The 16,745-nt window shown below is 35.2% G+C and overlaps 1 protein-coding gene across 4 annotated transcripts in view; it reads left to right on the top strand.

Moving 5' to 3' along the window:
• The window catches only part of DCDC1 (doublecortin domain containing 1), a 473,661-nt gene that overhangs the window by 201,615 nt on the left and 255,301 nt on the right, over nt 1-16,745 (top strand). For all 4 annotated transcript variants that reach the window (XM_070383604.1, XM_070383606.1, XM_070383608.1 and 1 more), the window contains 2 exons: nt 5,378-5,470; nt 15,078-15,248. In XM_070383604.1, coding sequence (XP_070239705.1) covers nt 5,378-5,470; nt 15,078-15,248 — 264 coding nt within the window. The remainder of the gene's footprint in view (nt 1-5,377; nt 5,471-15,077; nt 15,249-16,745) is intronic.

The raw sequence follows: 16,745 nt of genomic DNA on the forward strand, positions 1-16,745 counted from the left end.
AAAAGAGAAAGCTCTCGCGCTAAACTCTGTAGTGCAAACTACTTCTTCCCCATTTGTTCCCTAACTGAATAGGACCTTATTAAAATGCACTTTCCAAAAAAATACCTGCAGCTGGTCTTTATAACCATGTTTTGTATATATAAATAAGTAATTTGTCCCAGTCTTTTGTATATTAACAGACCATTGGAAAACTTGTCAATATATATGAAGGCTGATTGTCCTGTTTTTTATGCTAAACTGTATTGCCTATTGATCTGCATGTAAAATATGGATCAAATAATTTATTAATATATCAGTATTTACTGGTCAAAAATAGATTTTTTTAGATTTGGTTTTCTTCTTGGGTTATGTTGTTTTATTAAGAGCGTTGTACTCAACATATATCACATGCTTCACATTAAAATTGTAAGCTGTTCTTCTGGAGAAATAGTGAAATAGTGAAAACTGCATCAGAACTACAGTCCAAGCACTGATAGGTTGGCTAGATAAATAGGCTCTTCTCTCTTTGGCTAACACCTATGTGGAATGTCAATATGAATTACATAGAACGTACCAGGTTGTTTGATTACCATACCATTTATAAAGACATTAATACTCGGACTATGGAGTTTACTTTAGAGTAATTTTTTCCTATAAAATAGATTTTATTGTATCTATCATGTTAAATTTTTACACAGTCTTATATTTTCATAAATACACTTTAAAATATTTTGCTTCTGTATGTGTGCTGAGTCATGTGACCCAAGGATTGTAGCCCTCAGGCTCCTCTGGCCATGGAGTTTTCCAGAAAAGAATACTGGAGTGGGTTGCCATTTCCTCCTCCAGGAGATCTTCTGGACTCAGGGATGAAACCCAGGTCTTTTGCATTTCCTGCATTGGCAGACAGATTCTTTACTACTGAGCCACCTGGGTTGGGGAAGTTAAAAGAAAATAGCACATGGTTTACAGTAAAGTTATCCACAGCAAAAAAAGAAAATAGAAAAGAGTAGCCATATAATGTTAATGATATATATATAATGAGATAGCTGCTGTTCTATCTGTATTTCTCCAGCAGAAGGTCTTGAGCCAGTTTTCCTTTCTAGGATGTCCATAGCAGAGCTTTTCTGAGACAGCACATGTTTGAAGAATTCCTCAAAATTAAGAGTACTTTCTATGATGGTCACAATGTGCCATATGTTTTCTATAAAACTATTCATTACTCATCTATGAGCTTTTAAGGCTTTAGAGAAAGTAGAATATCTGCTACCTTGGCATTAATATAGTCCATGGAATTCTCTAGGCCAGAATACTGGAGTGGGTAGCCTTTCCCTTCTCCAGGAAATCTTCCCAATCCAAGGATTGAACCCAGGTCTCCTGCATTGCAGGTGGATTCTTTACCAACTGAGCTACCAGGGGAGCCCTAGCATTAATAGTTTTATATAAAACATAGCTTAAAAGGTAACCACCACTAGAAATCACTTCATTGGGATCTGTTGTTTCAGGTGTATTTTTGGATTTCTTTTCTTAATTCATAGACATGGTTTGAGGGGAACTTCCTCCTTTTTAATCTTGTTTCTCTAACCAGATCATTGTCTTGAATCATTTTTTTCACTTCTCTTTGACAGAGCCATCATGTTCTTTGTTTCTTCCATATCTGCTACTATCTTTGACTAGTCCCTTGGCTGTTCTTTTCTGGTTACCATTAATATTGAATGAGCCCACTTTAACCTAGTTTTGGAAAGCCAGTATTTGTTACTTACACTCTTTTAAAATCTTAGTGGCAAACTCTGAGGAAAATGGTGAATTAAACCTTCATATTTAATTTGTTAAATGTTGATGTGTATACCAAATATTTGTAGGTATTTTCTCACTTTAAAAAAAGACCATGATATACTTAGACAATGGTGACTTAATTTTCCACTCCTCTGTTTGGTAGAGATTTGACTTTTCATAGTTTTATACAAATTGGAGCCATCTTTCCTTTTTTTTTATAATTGAGAGAGATATTGAAAAGTGATCGCCACAAAGTCGTTAACCTTCCTCACAGTTAACCTTCCTCATAGTTACAGATTTTTTTTCCTGTGATGAGAACTTTTGAGATCTATTCTCTTAGCAACTTTCATATGTAATATGCTGTTATTAATTATAGTCCCTATGCTGTATATTACATCCTCATGACTTATTTTATAACTCAAAGTTTGTACCTTTTGACTTCCTTCATCCGTTTTGCCCATCCTTCAACCCCCTTCCCACCTCTGGCAACCATCAATGTTCTCTGTTATCTATGAGCTTTTTTTTTTAAGATTCCATATGTAAATGAGATCATTCATTTGCTATTTATCTTTCTCCATCTGACTTATTTGACTTAAGGTAATGCCCTTAAGGTTCATCCTTCCCATTTCCCATTTGTTTTTTATTTTTAAGTTGAAGTTTCTATCTCTTTATATGTGAAAATTAGCCTCAGAAATTTAAAGTCCATTGACAGAAAATTATTTCATGTATCTTAGATAAGAACAGCAAAGCATCTAGTTTTGTCTTAATGAAGAAACGGAACGTCCTCCTCCGAAGTGACAGAAGAATCTTACTATTGTTATTGTGTCTGGAATTTGAGGAAGAGATGCTGTTAGAAAATACATTCTCTTAATTTGACTTCTTACTTTCAGTAATTTTCTCTAGATGATTATATTAAGATATATCTCTTTTAGAATGTCTGGTCTCTTTTCAGAAAAGCCCCCTGTATGTATCCTTGTATTTTGTTGACAGTTTATTTCTCACTGTCGTACTGGGTTCTCTGTTTGGTACTATGCTTGTGATGCTTTTCAGTAACATTAATAACATTTTCCCCTCAGCTTATGTAGATTAGGATAGTGCTACAAATTGAATGTAAGAATGAGGTGATTTTTTCGAACTGTAGTAGTTTTAGAGGTAAAGAATTCCTACTTTTTAAAGAGTTACTTGAAAACAGCTCTAAACGTCACAGCCCTAGGAGCCCTCGTTAGAATTGGACTTACTGCTGTGACACCAAGGAGTTCCCTACCTCTGTTTTTGTTTTGTTTTGCTTCCCTTCAAAAAAGATTTGTTCTGATGTTTTTACATTTGGAAATTAATTTCTTAAAAGATGATCTTGGTGACAGTTTATACATAGGCTTCCATATGTGGAAGTTGAGTTTGATATTTGACTTTTTATAATATTACATTTTCTGTATTACTTTAGTACAGGAGAATATATATTCCTTTGGGAGACTGATTCTAAGAACAGTCTCACATGATGGTATTTTCCCATTTTTATTGAGATATAATTAACATATAGCCCCTGTGTAAGTTTACAGTGAATAGCATGATGACTTGAACTTCATTCATTCTGAAATGATTACCACAGTAAGTTTAAACATCCATCGTTTCATATAGTTTAACATTTTTTACCTTGTGAACTCTTAGGACCTACTGTCAACTAACTTTCAAATATACCGTGTTGTATCATAACTGTAGTTATCATGAATATCACATGATTTTTTTTTTAAACTTGTTTTCAGTGGTTCTCAGTCTAGGAAAGGGAATGGCAAACATTTCCTGCTGTCCAAATTCAGTCTGTCACTTGTTTGTTTTTTTAAGTTTTATTGGGACATAGCCACACTCATTTACTTATTTATTATATATTTCATGCTACATTCCCTGGTGCTCAGACAGTAAATAATCTGCCTGCAATGTCAGACGGAGAAGGCAATGGCACCCCGCTCCAGTACTCTTGCCTGGAAAATCCCGTGGACGGAGGAGCCCGGTAGGCTGCAGTCCATGGGGTCGCTAAGAGTCGGACACGACTGAGCGACTTCACTTTCAGTTTTTACTTTCATGCATTGGAGAAGGAAATGGCAACCCACTCCAGTGTTCTTGCCTGGAGAATCCCAGGGATGGGGGAGCCTAATGGGCTGCTGTCTATGGGGTCGCACAGAGTCGGACATGACTGAAGAGACTTAGCAGCAGCAGCAGCAGCAGCAGCAATGTGAGAGACCCAAATTTGATCCCTGGGTTGGGAAGATCCCCTGGAGAAGGAAATGGCAACCCACTACAGTATTCTTGCCTGAAGAATTCCATGGACAGAGGAGCCTGGTGGGCTACAGTTCATGGGGTCACGAAGAGTCAGCATGACTGAGCAACTTTCACTCACTCACTCATTTTGTGCTACATGGGTAGAGTTGAGTAACTGCAAAAGAGACTTGTGTGTGTCCCTGTCCCCGGAACCTAAATATTTCTTATGGAAATGTTTGTCAACTCCTTATCTAGGGTGATCCTCAGGATCACCTAAGGATTCCTTAGGTTTTTCCCTTCTACCAAAACAGAATCTCTGATATACTGAGCTGTGTCACATATCAGTGGAAGAAAAGTTTACAGATTTGGTACTATTCTTATAGCATTGACCCTGCCCCCATTTTATCCCAAATAGAGGAGTGGGTCTTCAGGCAGGGTTTAAGATTTAAGATTCCTGTTAACTCAAACATGATTTGCTAGGCTTATTATTGAGAAAGCCTATTTAAAACAACAACACCATTAACAAAGCAAAACAAAAAGCATGATCATTAATTCATTCTTAATATTCAGTAAGAAGATAGTCTATGGCATGTCTGTTACTTAAGAACTGTTAAATATTTCAGTTTAGAAGTTTCTGTATTAGGCTGTTGCTTTCTTTCTTCCTGTCATTACCAGTCTGTTGAGTGAATATTATTGTATGAGTTTAGCTTTTTCCTTTTTTTTTTGGAAATAGCATTTTGTTTTGATGGGGATTGTTTATAAAGAATGAGTCACATTCACTTTTTTGTAACAGAAGTCTATAGCAATACTGTAGAAAATCTTTATCTGGCTTTGTTCATGGAGCAGGTTGGAAATAACTATTAGGTATTTTAAGATACCGCATACTCTTTGTGGTTAAATACTGTAAATCATTCTGAACTGTTCTAGAGTGAATTGGCATTTGTTTTTGGTTTATATCCTTGAATTCTTATCCTGACATAACAGCAACCAATTTATTCCCTCCTGGCAATGAAACACTTTACAGGAAATATCAGCCTAATTTTTAAAAATGTTGCTATGTTAATTCTGAAAAATGCTTTTAAAAAGTATTCACCAGTGTCAAATATTTGCTATTTGGAACCTCCTCCCAAATTATATTTTAGTGAGCTTAAAAACAATAAAAGTGGAAGTGCAAAATTCAGTGCTAAATGTTTTAAATATAAAAACATTTTGACTTATTTAATCTAAGTCGAATTAATTTTCACATACATATAAGCCAAATTAATTTGAAATCACCTTCCATGATAATGCTAAATTAGTTGTTTGAATAAATATTGCTATTAGTTGTCAATATATGCCACTTTTCATGTCATTTGCTTTTTTTTTTTCCTAGTTGAAACTGGCTGTGAATGAACAGAAAGGGAAAGTTACTGAAAAAGTCATTCTTTCAATGACAGTGAAAGAACACCGTCAGGCGCAAGCAGAAGTAAGGAACTTAATTTTTAAACTGTACCATAAAACTGCAATAAGTACTAATTGTAAAATTAAGACAAATTTTACTTGGGTTTGGTAGTGAACCAACTATAGTCATCTGATAATAACAATGAAAAAAACTGGTCAAAACTGGAAATTATTTTATTGATATAGGCACCGTGAAAAATAATGATGTTCTTGAAGAAATTAATCATATTATAATTTTCTTATACTACTTATAAATGTTTTCTCATAAATTTCCTAAATTAGGAAATTATTACATGCAACCAGAATCTGGGAATTACAGAATGTGCTAACATAGGAAAAATATTACAATTTTATTGAACTTCAAATAAATAATAAAATCTTATTTTTATTTTCTGACTTTCTAGGAATAGAGTTATCTTTCTGTATTTGAAGAATGTTAGCAATGTTATCTTTTATCTCAAAAAAACTGTAGTTTATAAATGTTAAGGCTAAGTGAGCTAATCATAAGATTCTGTAGGCAATATTGTAATGAAGAACTATTAAAGCGGGGCTTCTTCTCTCCAAAGCTCATGCTGTGAAGTTGACAGCATATTCCATAAATGAAATAATAATACAAAATTGGTGTTAGACAAAAGGGGAAAATGATTTTCATGTAGTTTCCTGGAATGCAAAAGCATTTAATCTTTGTGAGGAAAGATCATGAATTTGCTAATTTCCATGTACTACTGTCAGTAAATAAAATCTATAAGCAACTTAAAGAATAAAGAGAGCATGAATATTTAAAAATTAAACTTTCGTGTAATTTTCTTTTGACATTTTGGCAAAGAAATCTATCCAAGCTTTGGGGTTTTAATATTTTCTTATCACTGTAATTGTGTTTCCTTTGCTAGCTGTGTATTTTACAATAGATGAACAGGTGTAACGCATCAAATTTTCCTGAGTGAATTCAACTTTTTAAGTTAGAGACTATATTAATATTTGAGACTTATATATGTACAGTATTAAATATTATATTGTAAACACTGATTGGAAATCTCAGTATAAAATATTTCAAAAAACAAAAACAATTTTATAGATTTAAGTTATAGTTCTGATTCATTTCACTTAATATTAGAAGTGATTACACTTAATTTAACAAGTTAAAAACTAGGTTGTTAGTTATAAATTAAAGAGATATTGTTCTCTGTGTGATTTTTATCACAGAAGAAGAGTTTTATTAAATTTTCACAGTAAATTTAAAATGAATCTATCATATATGTTGATATGGTCAACTTTAGGAAATGGAAATAAAAAATCTCTAGTTGAATTAGCATAATTAAAATTATATCTGTAGTAACAAGATATTGGAGAATAAATAGAAAACAATCTAAAAGCATGAACAGATTAAATATTTTTTACATTTTAAATATTATAGTTGTTCTGCTCTTTGATATTTTATGTAAAACTACAATTTCAATGGAACTGAAGATGACGTGGTGCAAGAAAATGATCATTATGCTAAAAATGTAATCTTTAATGCCACCTTGTTAGCAAAGCTGGAAATAAAAATTATTTTTTCTGTAAAATTCAACATTATTTATGCTTATTTGACATTCCTTCTTTATTATCAGCTTAATGTTTATTTGGTATTTATATCCATCACTATTCCTCCTTCAAAAGGACTTATTTAGTCACATATTTGCCTAATCAGTTATGGCTCCAAATGCCTTTTGTTTGCTTCAAAAATCAAACATGTGTGTGTGTGTGTGTGTAATAATCTCTAAATACATTCCATACACTATGAGAATACTTTCTATGTCATTAATTTGACGGTGATTATATTTTGATGTGTAAGTCAGTGACATCAAGTTTTGTCCTAATTCATATGCAGAGATGTTAAATCATGATGGTAAAGAGAAAAGAAAAAATGTGGGGGATGAGGAGATTGTTTCAACATTTCTTTTTGCCCACAGTTTAAAAATTTTACAAAAAGGCAATGGCACCCCAGTCCAGTACTCTTGCCTGGAAATTCCCATGGATGGAGGAGCCTGGTGGGCTGCAGTCCATGGGGTTGCTAAGAGTCGGACACGACTGAGCGACTTCACTTTCACTTTTCACTTTTCACTTTCGTGCATTGGAGAAGGAAATGGCAACCCACTCCAGTGTTCTTGCCTGGAGAATCCCAGGGACGGGGGAGCCTGGTGGGCTGCCGTCTCTGGGGTCGCACAGAGTCGGACACGACTGATGCGACTTAGCAGCAGCAGCAGCAGATGTATTTCAAAACCTAAAGTAAACATCATAAAATCTGAATTTAGATTTCTTCTACCTGTAGTTTCATCTTAAAATCTTAATTTATTTTATGTAATTTTTCCACATGAAAACTGTGAATAATAATAATATATGTATCATAAGACTACTTTGAGGTAGAGCAAGCCTTTTGGAAATGATCTGCTGGATATCCGAATGTAATTTTTTATTGTCAGTTTAAAAGTGTGTCATTCCAGATTCTCTGAAAAGTTGACACCAAGATGGAACTTAAAATGTGTATGGGTTTTAATTGAGGGCAGAAGGAGAAGGGGGTGATAGGGGATGGTTGGGTAGCATCACTGACTCAATGGACATGAGTTTGAGCAAACTCTGGGAGATAGTGAAGGACAGGGAAGCCTGGCATGCTGCAGTTCATGGGGTCACAAAGAGTCTGACACAACTTAGTGACTGAACAACAACAATGCTCTCACAGGCATTTCTTCTATTAAAATCCATACTAGGGAGAGCTCTAAGTAATATTGGGAGACCTGTCAGACTGAAATGCAGGCTTCAAGTAGAGTGAAGGAGAGAGGAAGGGAAGACTGGGTGGAAGTCTGTTGTGCAAGCTGAGGAGCATGTCGCGAAGCTGGTGACACATGCTTGAGTCAAGGTTGTCCATCAGAGGAGTGTTGTGACTCCCTGGATTGGACTTGTTTTAGTGTCTTTGGCCACTGGTGCCTACCTGGTGATGGATGTAAAAGCATAATAGCTTGGACCCTGGGTCAGTTATGGTCCTGTAGTTAGAGGCTTGTGACACGCATTCTTGTTGCTTCCTCAAAAGTTATAGTTGATATCATCCTTATTGCCTTCATCATAGCCTTCTTGCTAAGTAAGTTACAAAAATATTTTTAAATGTCTTTATTTTCAGTCACCCCTTTCCCCATGAGTTGATGGGAATGTTGGACTCTTAAATAGGCCTAAAGGCAGTGCATAAATGACCTCTGGCTGGAAACAAGATAGAACTCGTTCCAAAATAATTTCCCATTAACAAGTTGAGAGTAGTGACAGCGATTGGAATAAGAAATGGCACACAGTTCAGTTTTCCTGGTAGTTACACTGTAGCTCATCCTTAATTTTAAGATTAAGAGATACTTAATTTTGCTCAGAGGTTCCCATGTCTTTTCTAGTCTTTGTTCATCAAGTCTGGTTACATTCACTTCTCAGCCTAAAAAAACACTGTACTCTGTACCTGAAACAAATAAGAGATTTTAGGGAGTTTAAAACACCTATTTTTATCTCCCAGTTCCCCTTCTGTTTTTTTTTAAATTATGCTGTAAATTAGAAAGTGTCTTGGTCTTAAGTTTAAGCACTGACCTGCCTTTGGGACCATCCCATATGTTGTATGCCCAGATGGTGTTTCCTAGCATGGAGGCTGCTGCCCTTTTGTGCTGATTCCAAGTGACAATTTGGTACAAAGTGCTCTGGAGTCTCCTCACTGACATATATGGACTCAAAGCCACACAGCATTCAGACCAACAGCTAAACTCAACATCTAGTGAGAAGCTAGATGCTCACGCAAAGAGTGAGGAGTGAGGAACTTTCCTCACTCAAAAGCCAGGAGCTCCTCAAAGAGTCATTCATAATAGTTAAAATACAGTATTCACAATGTATGGTTTAGAATGTACACCTTTCATAGGTATACTTTTAAGAATGATTATACATCAATTAATATTTTGTACTCACTCTAAATCATCTTGAGACTTTAATTAAATTCAAGAGTTGCATGAACATATCATAGAAACACAACCAAACTGCCCTACGTGTATGTTTATTGACAGGTGTGCATTTGCATTCTTTCAGAAGTTTAGTTTGTTTCCTCATCAGAATACTGTTTGGTTTTTTTTTTTTGCTACCTTCTGCTCTTTTGTCACTCTCCCAAATTCTGTACAAGTGTCACTTCCGTGCTGCATTTCCACAGAGAATGAAGAGTAGAATGTGTAGGCTTTCTACTGCACAATGAGATGGTGCATTTTTTTCAACATATGCATACGTAAGCCTTCTTTTGTGAATGGGACTGATAGGGTCAGATAATGTTTAAAGGGAAAGGCTTTATGTCTCTCAGGCCTCTATGTTTCCACATGGATGCTCCCACACACACATAGATTGAATTATGAACAGACCCATTAATGCTGGGATCACAAAAGGTCAAGTTTTGTCTCTTTTTTTACCCCCATTCACATAGCCTTTGTAGAGAGGGAGAAAAAAAAGGGATTTGCACGAAAAAAAGATTCATGATGAAGAATTTTAAACATATTCCCCCTTTTAGCAACATCTGTGATTTGAAAAAAAAATCATGTTATGTAAAATGATTTAGAAATATTGTTTTACCTACCCAATTTTGGTATATGAATTATTTCATGCATAGTGTTATCTTTAAGGGTAACACATGTTATCATAATAACTGAGAAAAAATGTAGCACTTTCAGAATAAAAGCCCTTATGAATATGTAAAGTAACAAAGTTTGAATAAGATTGGATGGAAACTTCATCAAAACACCAGTGGCAGAATTCTTGATATATGTTCTCCTATGTTTAAGATGTAAGTTAATCTTTGCTATGGCATCTTATTTGATAATTTTAAGTTATTAAAAAAAGGTCATAATTAGTATAATTATGCTTCACATACATTAACAGATAATCATACAGCCAAGGAAAATAGCAAAAATGATAGAGAAATGTTTTGAAGCAACAAGAATTTATAGGAAATGAAACTTTAAGGCTCTAACCAATAGCCCTTTAGAATGCAAATGACATCATCAATTGTATGGTTGGTTGATTTCTGATGTCACATGAAATCCCCTATCAGTGAAAGGCTATGAATTGTGACAGTAAAGCCAGTCATGTATAAAAATGCTCTCAAATCAAAGCCTGAAATTCCTCCTTTTTTTTTCTTTTGGTGGCGTGCTATAGCATTAGGTACAGTATATAAAATTAAAGAGAAAAGTATTATTGACTAGCAAAATATATTGCATGTTCCTTAGTATATTTTTAAGACTACATAAAATTATTTCTTTTTGAATTATATGGTACCGGGTATAGGTTCAAAGAGGATGCTTTCCAGAAGTAGCGTGTGTGCATGCTCAGTCATGTCCACTCTTTGTGACCCCATGGACTATATAGCCCCTCACGCTCCTCTGTCCATGGAATTTTCCAGGCAAGAATACTGGAGTGGGTTGCCATTTCCTTCTCCAAGGGATCTTCTTGACCCAAGGATCAAACCTGCAACTCCTGTGTCTCCTGTATTGGCAGGCAGATTCTTTACCACTGCCTTTACTCTACTGGGAAGCCCAAGTAGAATCTATTTAAGGCATTTGAATATTAGATTTAATTTTGTCAGATAACTGTAAGAGCAAGTCACCTGGTCTGCTTTGGTCTCTAGCTTTGGTATGATAGATACTGTTATCCATCATCTTTGAGGATAATACTGCTAGAAGGTAGTATGGTAAAGATAAAGATGAAAACATTGACTAAAATTGAATCAGTTATCACTGCCATATCTTAAGTTTTGCAATTTTCTTATAGAGTTAACTGTATTTGGGAAGCATAGAACTTGGTTCCAGAAAGTAAGAAAAAGTCTTGAATCTTGAAGAGCAAGATGAAGAAGGCAGTAGGGTTGGTGAAGTGTAGGAGGGGAGGAAGGAGCTACTTGGAAGGTTCATTATACTATTGGAGGTAGATTAATTAGGTGGAGATGGCAGGATGGCTTAGAGAGGGAGAGGTTAGGACAGGGACCACTCAGTATTTATTTTGAAATGCCAGTAATTGGAGGGGATGAGGAGACGAAGAATTGGGCCAGAGTATTACTTATAAGAAAAGCAAGGAAAGAGAGGAAATATGTGTTTATAAGAAAGGTTGATAAACTACAGCCCAGGGGCCAAATCCAGCCCATTATTTGTTTTTCTAAATAAAGTTTTATTGGAACATAGCCTTGTCAATTTGTTTACATATTGTCCGTGGCTGCTCTCAAAGTATAGCTGCAGGGTCAAATGGTTGTTTGTTTGTTTGTTTAATATTTATTTATTCATTCAGTGCTTTGGGTCTTAGCTGTGGCACAAGGGGTTTTCTATCTTGGTTGCAACATGTGGAATATTCACCTGATTAGGAATTGAACCTGGGGCCCCTGCATTTGGAGTACAGAGTCTTTGCCAGTGGACCACCAGGGACCACCAGGGAAGTCCCCAGGGTTGAGTAGTTTTGATGGAGACATTTTAACACAAAACTGAAAATATTTATTATCTGGCTCTTACAAAGAAGTTTGCCAACACTTTATTTAGGAGAAAGCATTGCTTAAAGGAAGCAAGTGGTTGGTCACATAGGGACAAATAAGAAACCGCCCCCCCCAAAAAAAGGAATAATTTAGTTTTCTTATATGAATATAATGCTTCTAAAGTTCTTCAGTCTGTTCAGTTCAGCCACTCAGTCATGTCCAACTGTTTGCAACACCATGGATTGTAGCCCGCCAGGCTTCCCTGTCCATCACCAGCTCCCGTAGCTTGCTCAAACTCATGTCCATCTAGTCGGTGAAGCCATCCAACCATCTTATCCTCTGTCATCCCCTTCTCCTCCTGCCTTCAATCTTTCCCAATATCAGGGTCTTTTCCAGTGAGTTGGCTCTTCTCATCAGGTAGCCAAAGTATTGGAGTTTCAGCTTCAGCATCAGTCCTTCCAATGAATATTCAGGGTTTATTTCCTTTAGAATTGACTGGTTTGATCTCCTTGCAGTCCAAAGGGCTCTCAAGAGTCTTCTCCAACACCACAGTTCAAAAGAATCAATTCTTCGTGCTCAGTTTTTTTTATGGCCCAACTGTCACATCCATACATGACTACTGGAAAAACTGTAGCTTTGACTAGACCTTTGTTGGCAAGGTAATGTCTCTGCTTTTGAATATGCTGCTGAGGTTTGTCACAGCTTTTCTTCCAAGGAGTAAGCAGTCACCATCTGCAGTGATTTGGGAGCCCAAGAAAATAAAGTCGGTCACTGTTTCCATTGATCCCCAGCCATCTGCCAGGAAGTGATGGGGCCGGATGACATGATCTTCATTTTTTGAATGTTGAGTTTTAAGCCAGCTTTTTCACTCTCCTCTTTCACTTTCATCAAGAAGCTGTTTAGTTCCTCTTCACTTTCTGCCATAAGGGTGGTGTCATCTGCATATCTGAGGTTATTGACATTTCTCCTGGAAATCTTGATTCCAGCTCTTGCTTCATCCAGGCTGGCATTTCTCATGATGTACTCTGCATATAAGTTAAATAAGCAGATTGACAATATGTAGCCTTGACGTACTCCTTTCCTAATTTGGAACCAGTCTGTTGTTCCATGTCCGGTTCTAACTGTTGCTTCTTGACTAGCACAGATTTTTCAGTAGCAGATAAGGCGGTCTGGTATTCCCACCTCTAAGAATTTTCCAGTTTGTTGTGATCCACACAGTCAAAGACTTTACTGTAATCAATGAAGCAGAAGTAGATAGATGTTTTTCTGGCATTCTCTTACTTTGTCTATGATCCAATGGATGTTGGCAATTTGATCTCTGGTTCCCCTGCCTTTTCTAAATCCAGTTTGAACATCTGGAAGTTCTCAGTTCACATGCTATTGAAGCCTAGCTTGGAGAATTTTGAGCATTGCTTTGCTAGTGTATGAGATGAGTGCAGTAGTACACTAGTTTGAACATTCTTTGGCATTGGCTGTCTTTGGGATTGGAATGAAAACTGATCTTTTCCAGTCCTGTGGCCACTGCTGAATTTTCCAAATTTGCTGGCATATTGAGTCCAGCACTTTAACATCATTCTTGAGAAAAGTAAAATATAATTGAGTATTATATATGTATATATACATAATATCATTATCATATGTATAGGTTTCAAATTAACTAGGCAAAATAGAAAAGTAAATATTCAAATACTATGGATAACAGTACAAACTTGCTTTCATTTACTTTCCTGAAATTCTTGTGGGAGGGATAGAAATCATTGACTTAACATTAGAGTTGGTTGGGACAAATGCCATATTTTTAGCTGAGACAGAAAGAGAATGAACTGTCAGAACATGAGAGACTCTTGAAGAATGATTTCTTATTTTACCTGTGGACACTGAAGTAAGGTTGAGAATCTATGTGATACTTTCAAGACCAAGAAAGACAGTTAAAAATTAATATGCAGAAAATTACTCTATTTAAAAATGTAAACACTGTAATAATATAACATGTACGTGAGACTTTATAGGTTACCCGTTGTGTTGTCCGTTCTTTAGTCTCATCTAACTCTTAGTATGGTAAGGGCAATATTAGTCCTCACTTGTGGATGAGGGTCTTATTACCTGTTCAAAATCTCTCAGTCAGCCAGGATTTTAACTCAAGATTTCAAAAAGTCCATGCCTTGTTCAGAGTCATTCATAACTCTAGATGGGTCCAATTTGATCACTTTAAAGAGTCGTGGATAAACTGAACTTCTGCTTTTCATCTCTTTTGGTCACTACCCTGTATCGATCAATGTTTATGTAAGAATCCAATCTATTAGAATATAAGGTTGTATAGCATAATGAAAAGTCAAAGAATTGTAATGATTTTAATTTGCTAACTATATGGATTAAAATATTAACTTACTATTTTTGATAGTAATCCATAAGTCAAGTTCTTGACTCTTAAATATGTTGATTAGAAATCCAGAAATTTAAATACAAAGGGTAAATGTCTCTAAACCTTTGCTGTTTCTGAAAAATTCTATGCATCATTCTGAAATGTATATATATTCAAAATATTGTCTAGAATATTCAGAATATTGTCTTTGAAGTATGGATATTTTGAAAAATTATATTTATGAAATTTGGAAAATTATATTTTGAAGCATTTGGAAGGAAGAAAATAAATTGTTTCATTTGAAAGGCCCACACAATGTTAATAAAGTTAACATATGTATTAAAAATTTAAAGGTAACTTACAGATGGCAAAATAAAATATTCTAGAAAGTAAGGTATATAAAATAGAATTAAATATTGTCATTGATACATATATTTGATTATTTAAAGTCTTAGAGAGGTCTTATTCTGTTAAGCAGCTTAAAAGTCCTTGGCAAACTTGTAAGATGTATATGTTTCTTTCTGTATCTAGAAAGCAATTGTAAATAGGTAGCTGTTCCATATTATTAAAATTCAAAATTAGAAATCTTCCCATAAGTAAAATTTGTTAATGAAGGAATGTATATATCATCTGTTCACTTTACTTGAACATAGATCTGTGCTCAGATTCTTACATTGAAGTCATTTCCCTCACATCAAACTAGGCACTCAAAAATCTAATAGGTGTGACATCAACAATTACTACTTGCTAACAACGCTTGTAATTTAACCCCTTCAGGTGAACAGGCTGATTGATGAATTGCAGACAGCTATCAAAAGCAACAGAGGTCATCTCTCTAAACTTGGCCCCCAATTACAGGCTGAGCAGGAGCAATTCTCCTCTTATGTCTACCAACACATTAAAAGCCTTCCAGCAAACACTCTTATCCCAGGAGGCCTGCAGCTCAAGGTGGGTGTCATTCTGTGACTATCAATGGGTTCAGCCAGAGACAAAACACTCTGCTCCATTTGGAGACCCTTGTAACAATGCCACTCAGCTTGAATTTCTTTTTGTGTTGTCTTCCTCAAACTGGAGTTTGAATTACAAGTGCTAATATTACCATCAAGGAACTATGTTTTAAAAGAAAATATCTAGAGGTCTTTGAAATATGGATTTATCAACTTTAGTTTTCAACCCAGAGAAGCAATTTTAATGAAGAAATTTAATCACTGAACATTTATGTGCTTCTCCAAGAAACATATATTTTTCACAGGAGTCACTGTGTATTTCCATTTTTAAAAATAACTTATTTGGAGAAATGGACAAGCTTTAATAATTGACAGACAGTGGCAATAGGAATTAAAGGTGAAGGGCCAGGTGACTGATTCATGTTCAAACTACATTTCCAGGGAAAAAGATCTGTATTGGATAAGTGTGACACATGTCTGAGTTCACTTGGTAAAATCAATACTTCAGAATATACTGGGAAAAAAGGTGAATTGGTTATCTGTCAGGACAAGATGGCTAAATGTCCTAGACTACTCTTTGCTATTGCATCTTTGGAAAAGAAAAAAAGAATTCATATTCGGCTAAAGTGGTTTATGTACTGGAAGTTTAGGTAAATACTTTTATCATAATAGTGTATCCATATTAAATATATCAAGTTAAGATTGTTCTATAATCTCATATCTCATATTTCGAAAGACTATAATTAGTAAAATTAAATTAATCTGAGCATGGCAGTTTTCCCTCTAAAGAACCATTACTACAACTCTTCATTTCCTTTTGATTATGTTTATATTTGAATGTTATTAATATTCAAAGTAATTGTATTTTGATCAGCCTTTTTATCTACAGTTCCCCTTAATATTCAGTCTTATTCTGCAAGTAACATGGTAAACATTACATTTTCTGTCTATAACTTATTTCTTTAACAGAATTCCTTGTTTGCATTTTGAATGAGAATATTACCATGTAAAAATTGACCTTTGGGGAAGTGTAATTCCAAGATAAACAAATGATCATTTATCTCTTATAGTCTGTGCTAGTCAGCTAAAGGTTTAGGAAATGATGTTCAAGACATCAAGGTCAAGTAGTCCAGTAGTTCTTTTGCTGATTGCTGACTTGGTTACAGATCCAGGCTTCCATTTTGCACCTAACTGTAAGGTCTGAAGCCATAAAACTCCTAGAAAAACTATGCTTCCTGCGTGCTGCCTTAGTCTTAGCAGTATATATTTTTGGAGATCTTCAGGCAGGGGTACCAAAAGCAAAAATAAACAAATGGGACTACACCAAACAAAAGAGCTTTTGCACATCAAAGGAAACCATCAACAAAATGAAAAAAAAAAATACTGAATGGGAGAAGATGTTTGCAAAGGACGTATCCAAGAAGGGATTAATATCCAAACTATATAAAGAACTCACACAGTGTCAAGAAACACAAGAAATTCAATTAAAAAATAGGCA

The sequence above is a fragment of the Bos mutus genome, chromosome 15, assembly GCF_027580195.1.
Source record: "Bos mutus isolate GX-2022 chromosome 15, NWIPB_WYAK_1.1, whole genome shotgun sequence".
Lineage (NCBI taxonomy): Eukaryota > Metazoa > Chordata > Mammalia > Artiodactyla > Bovidae > Bos > Bos mutus.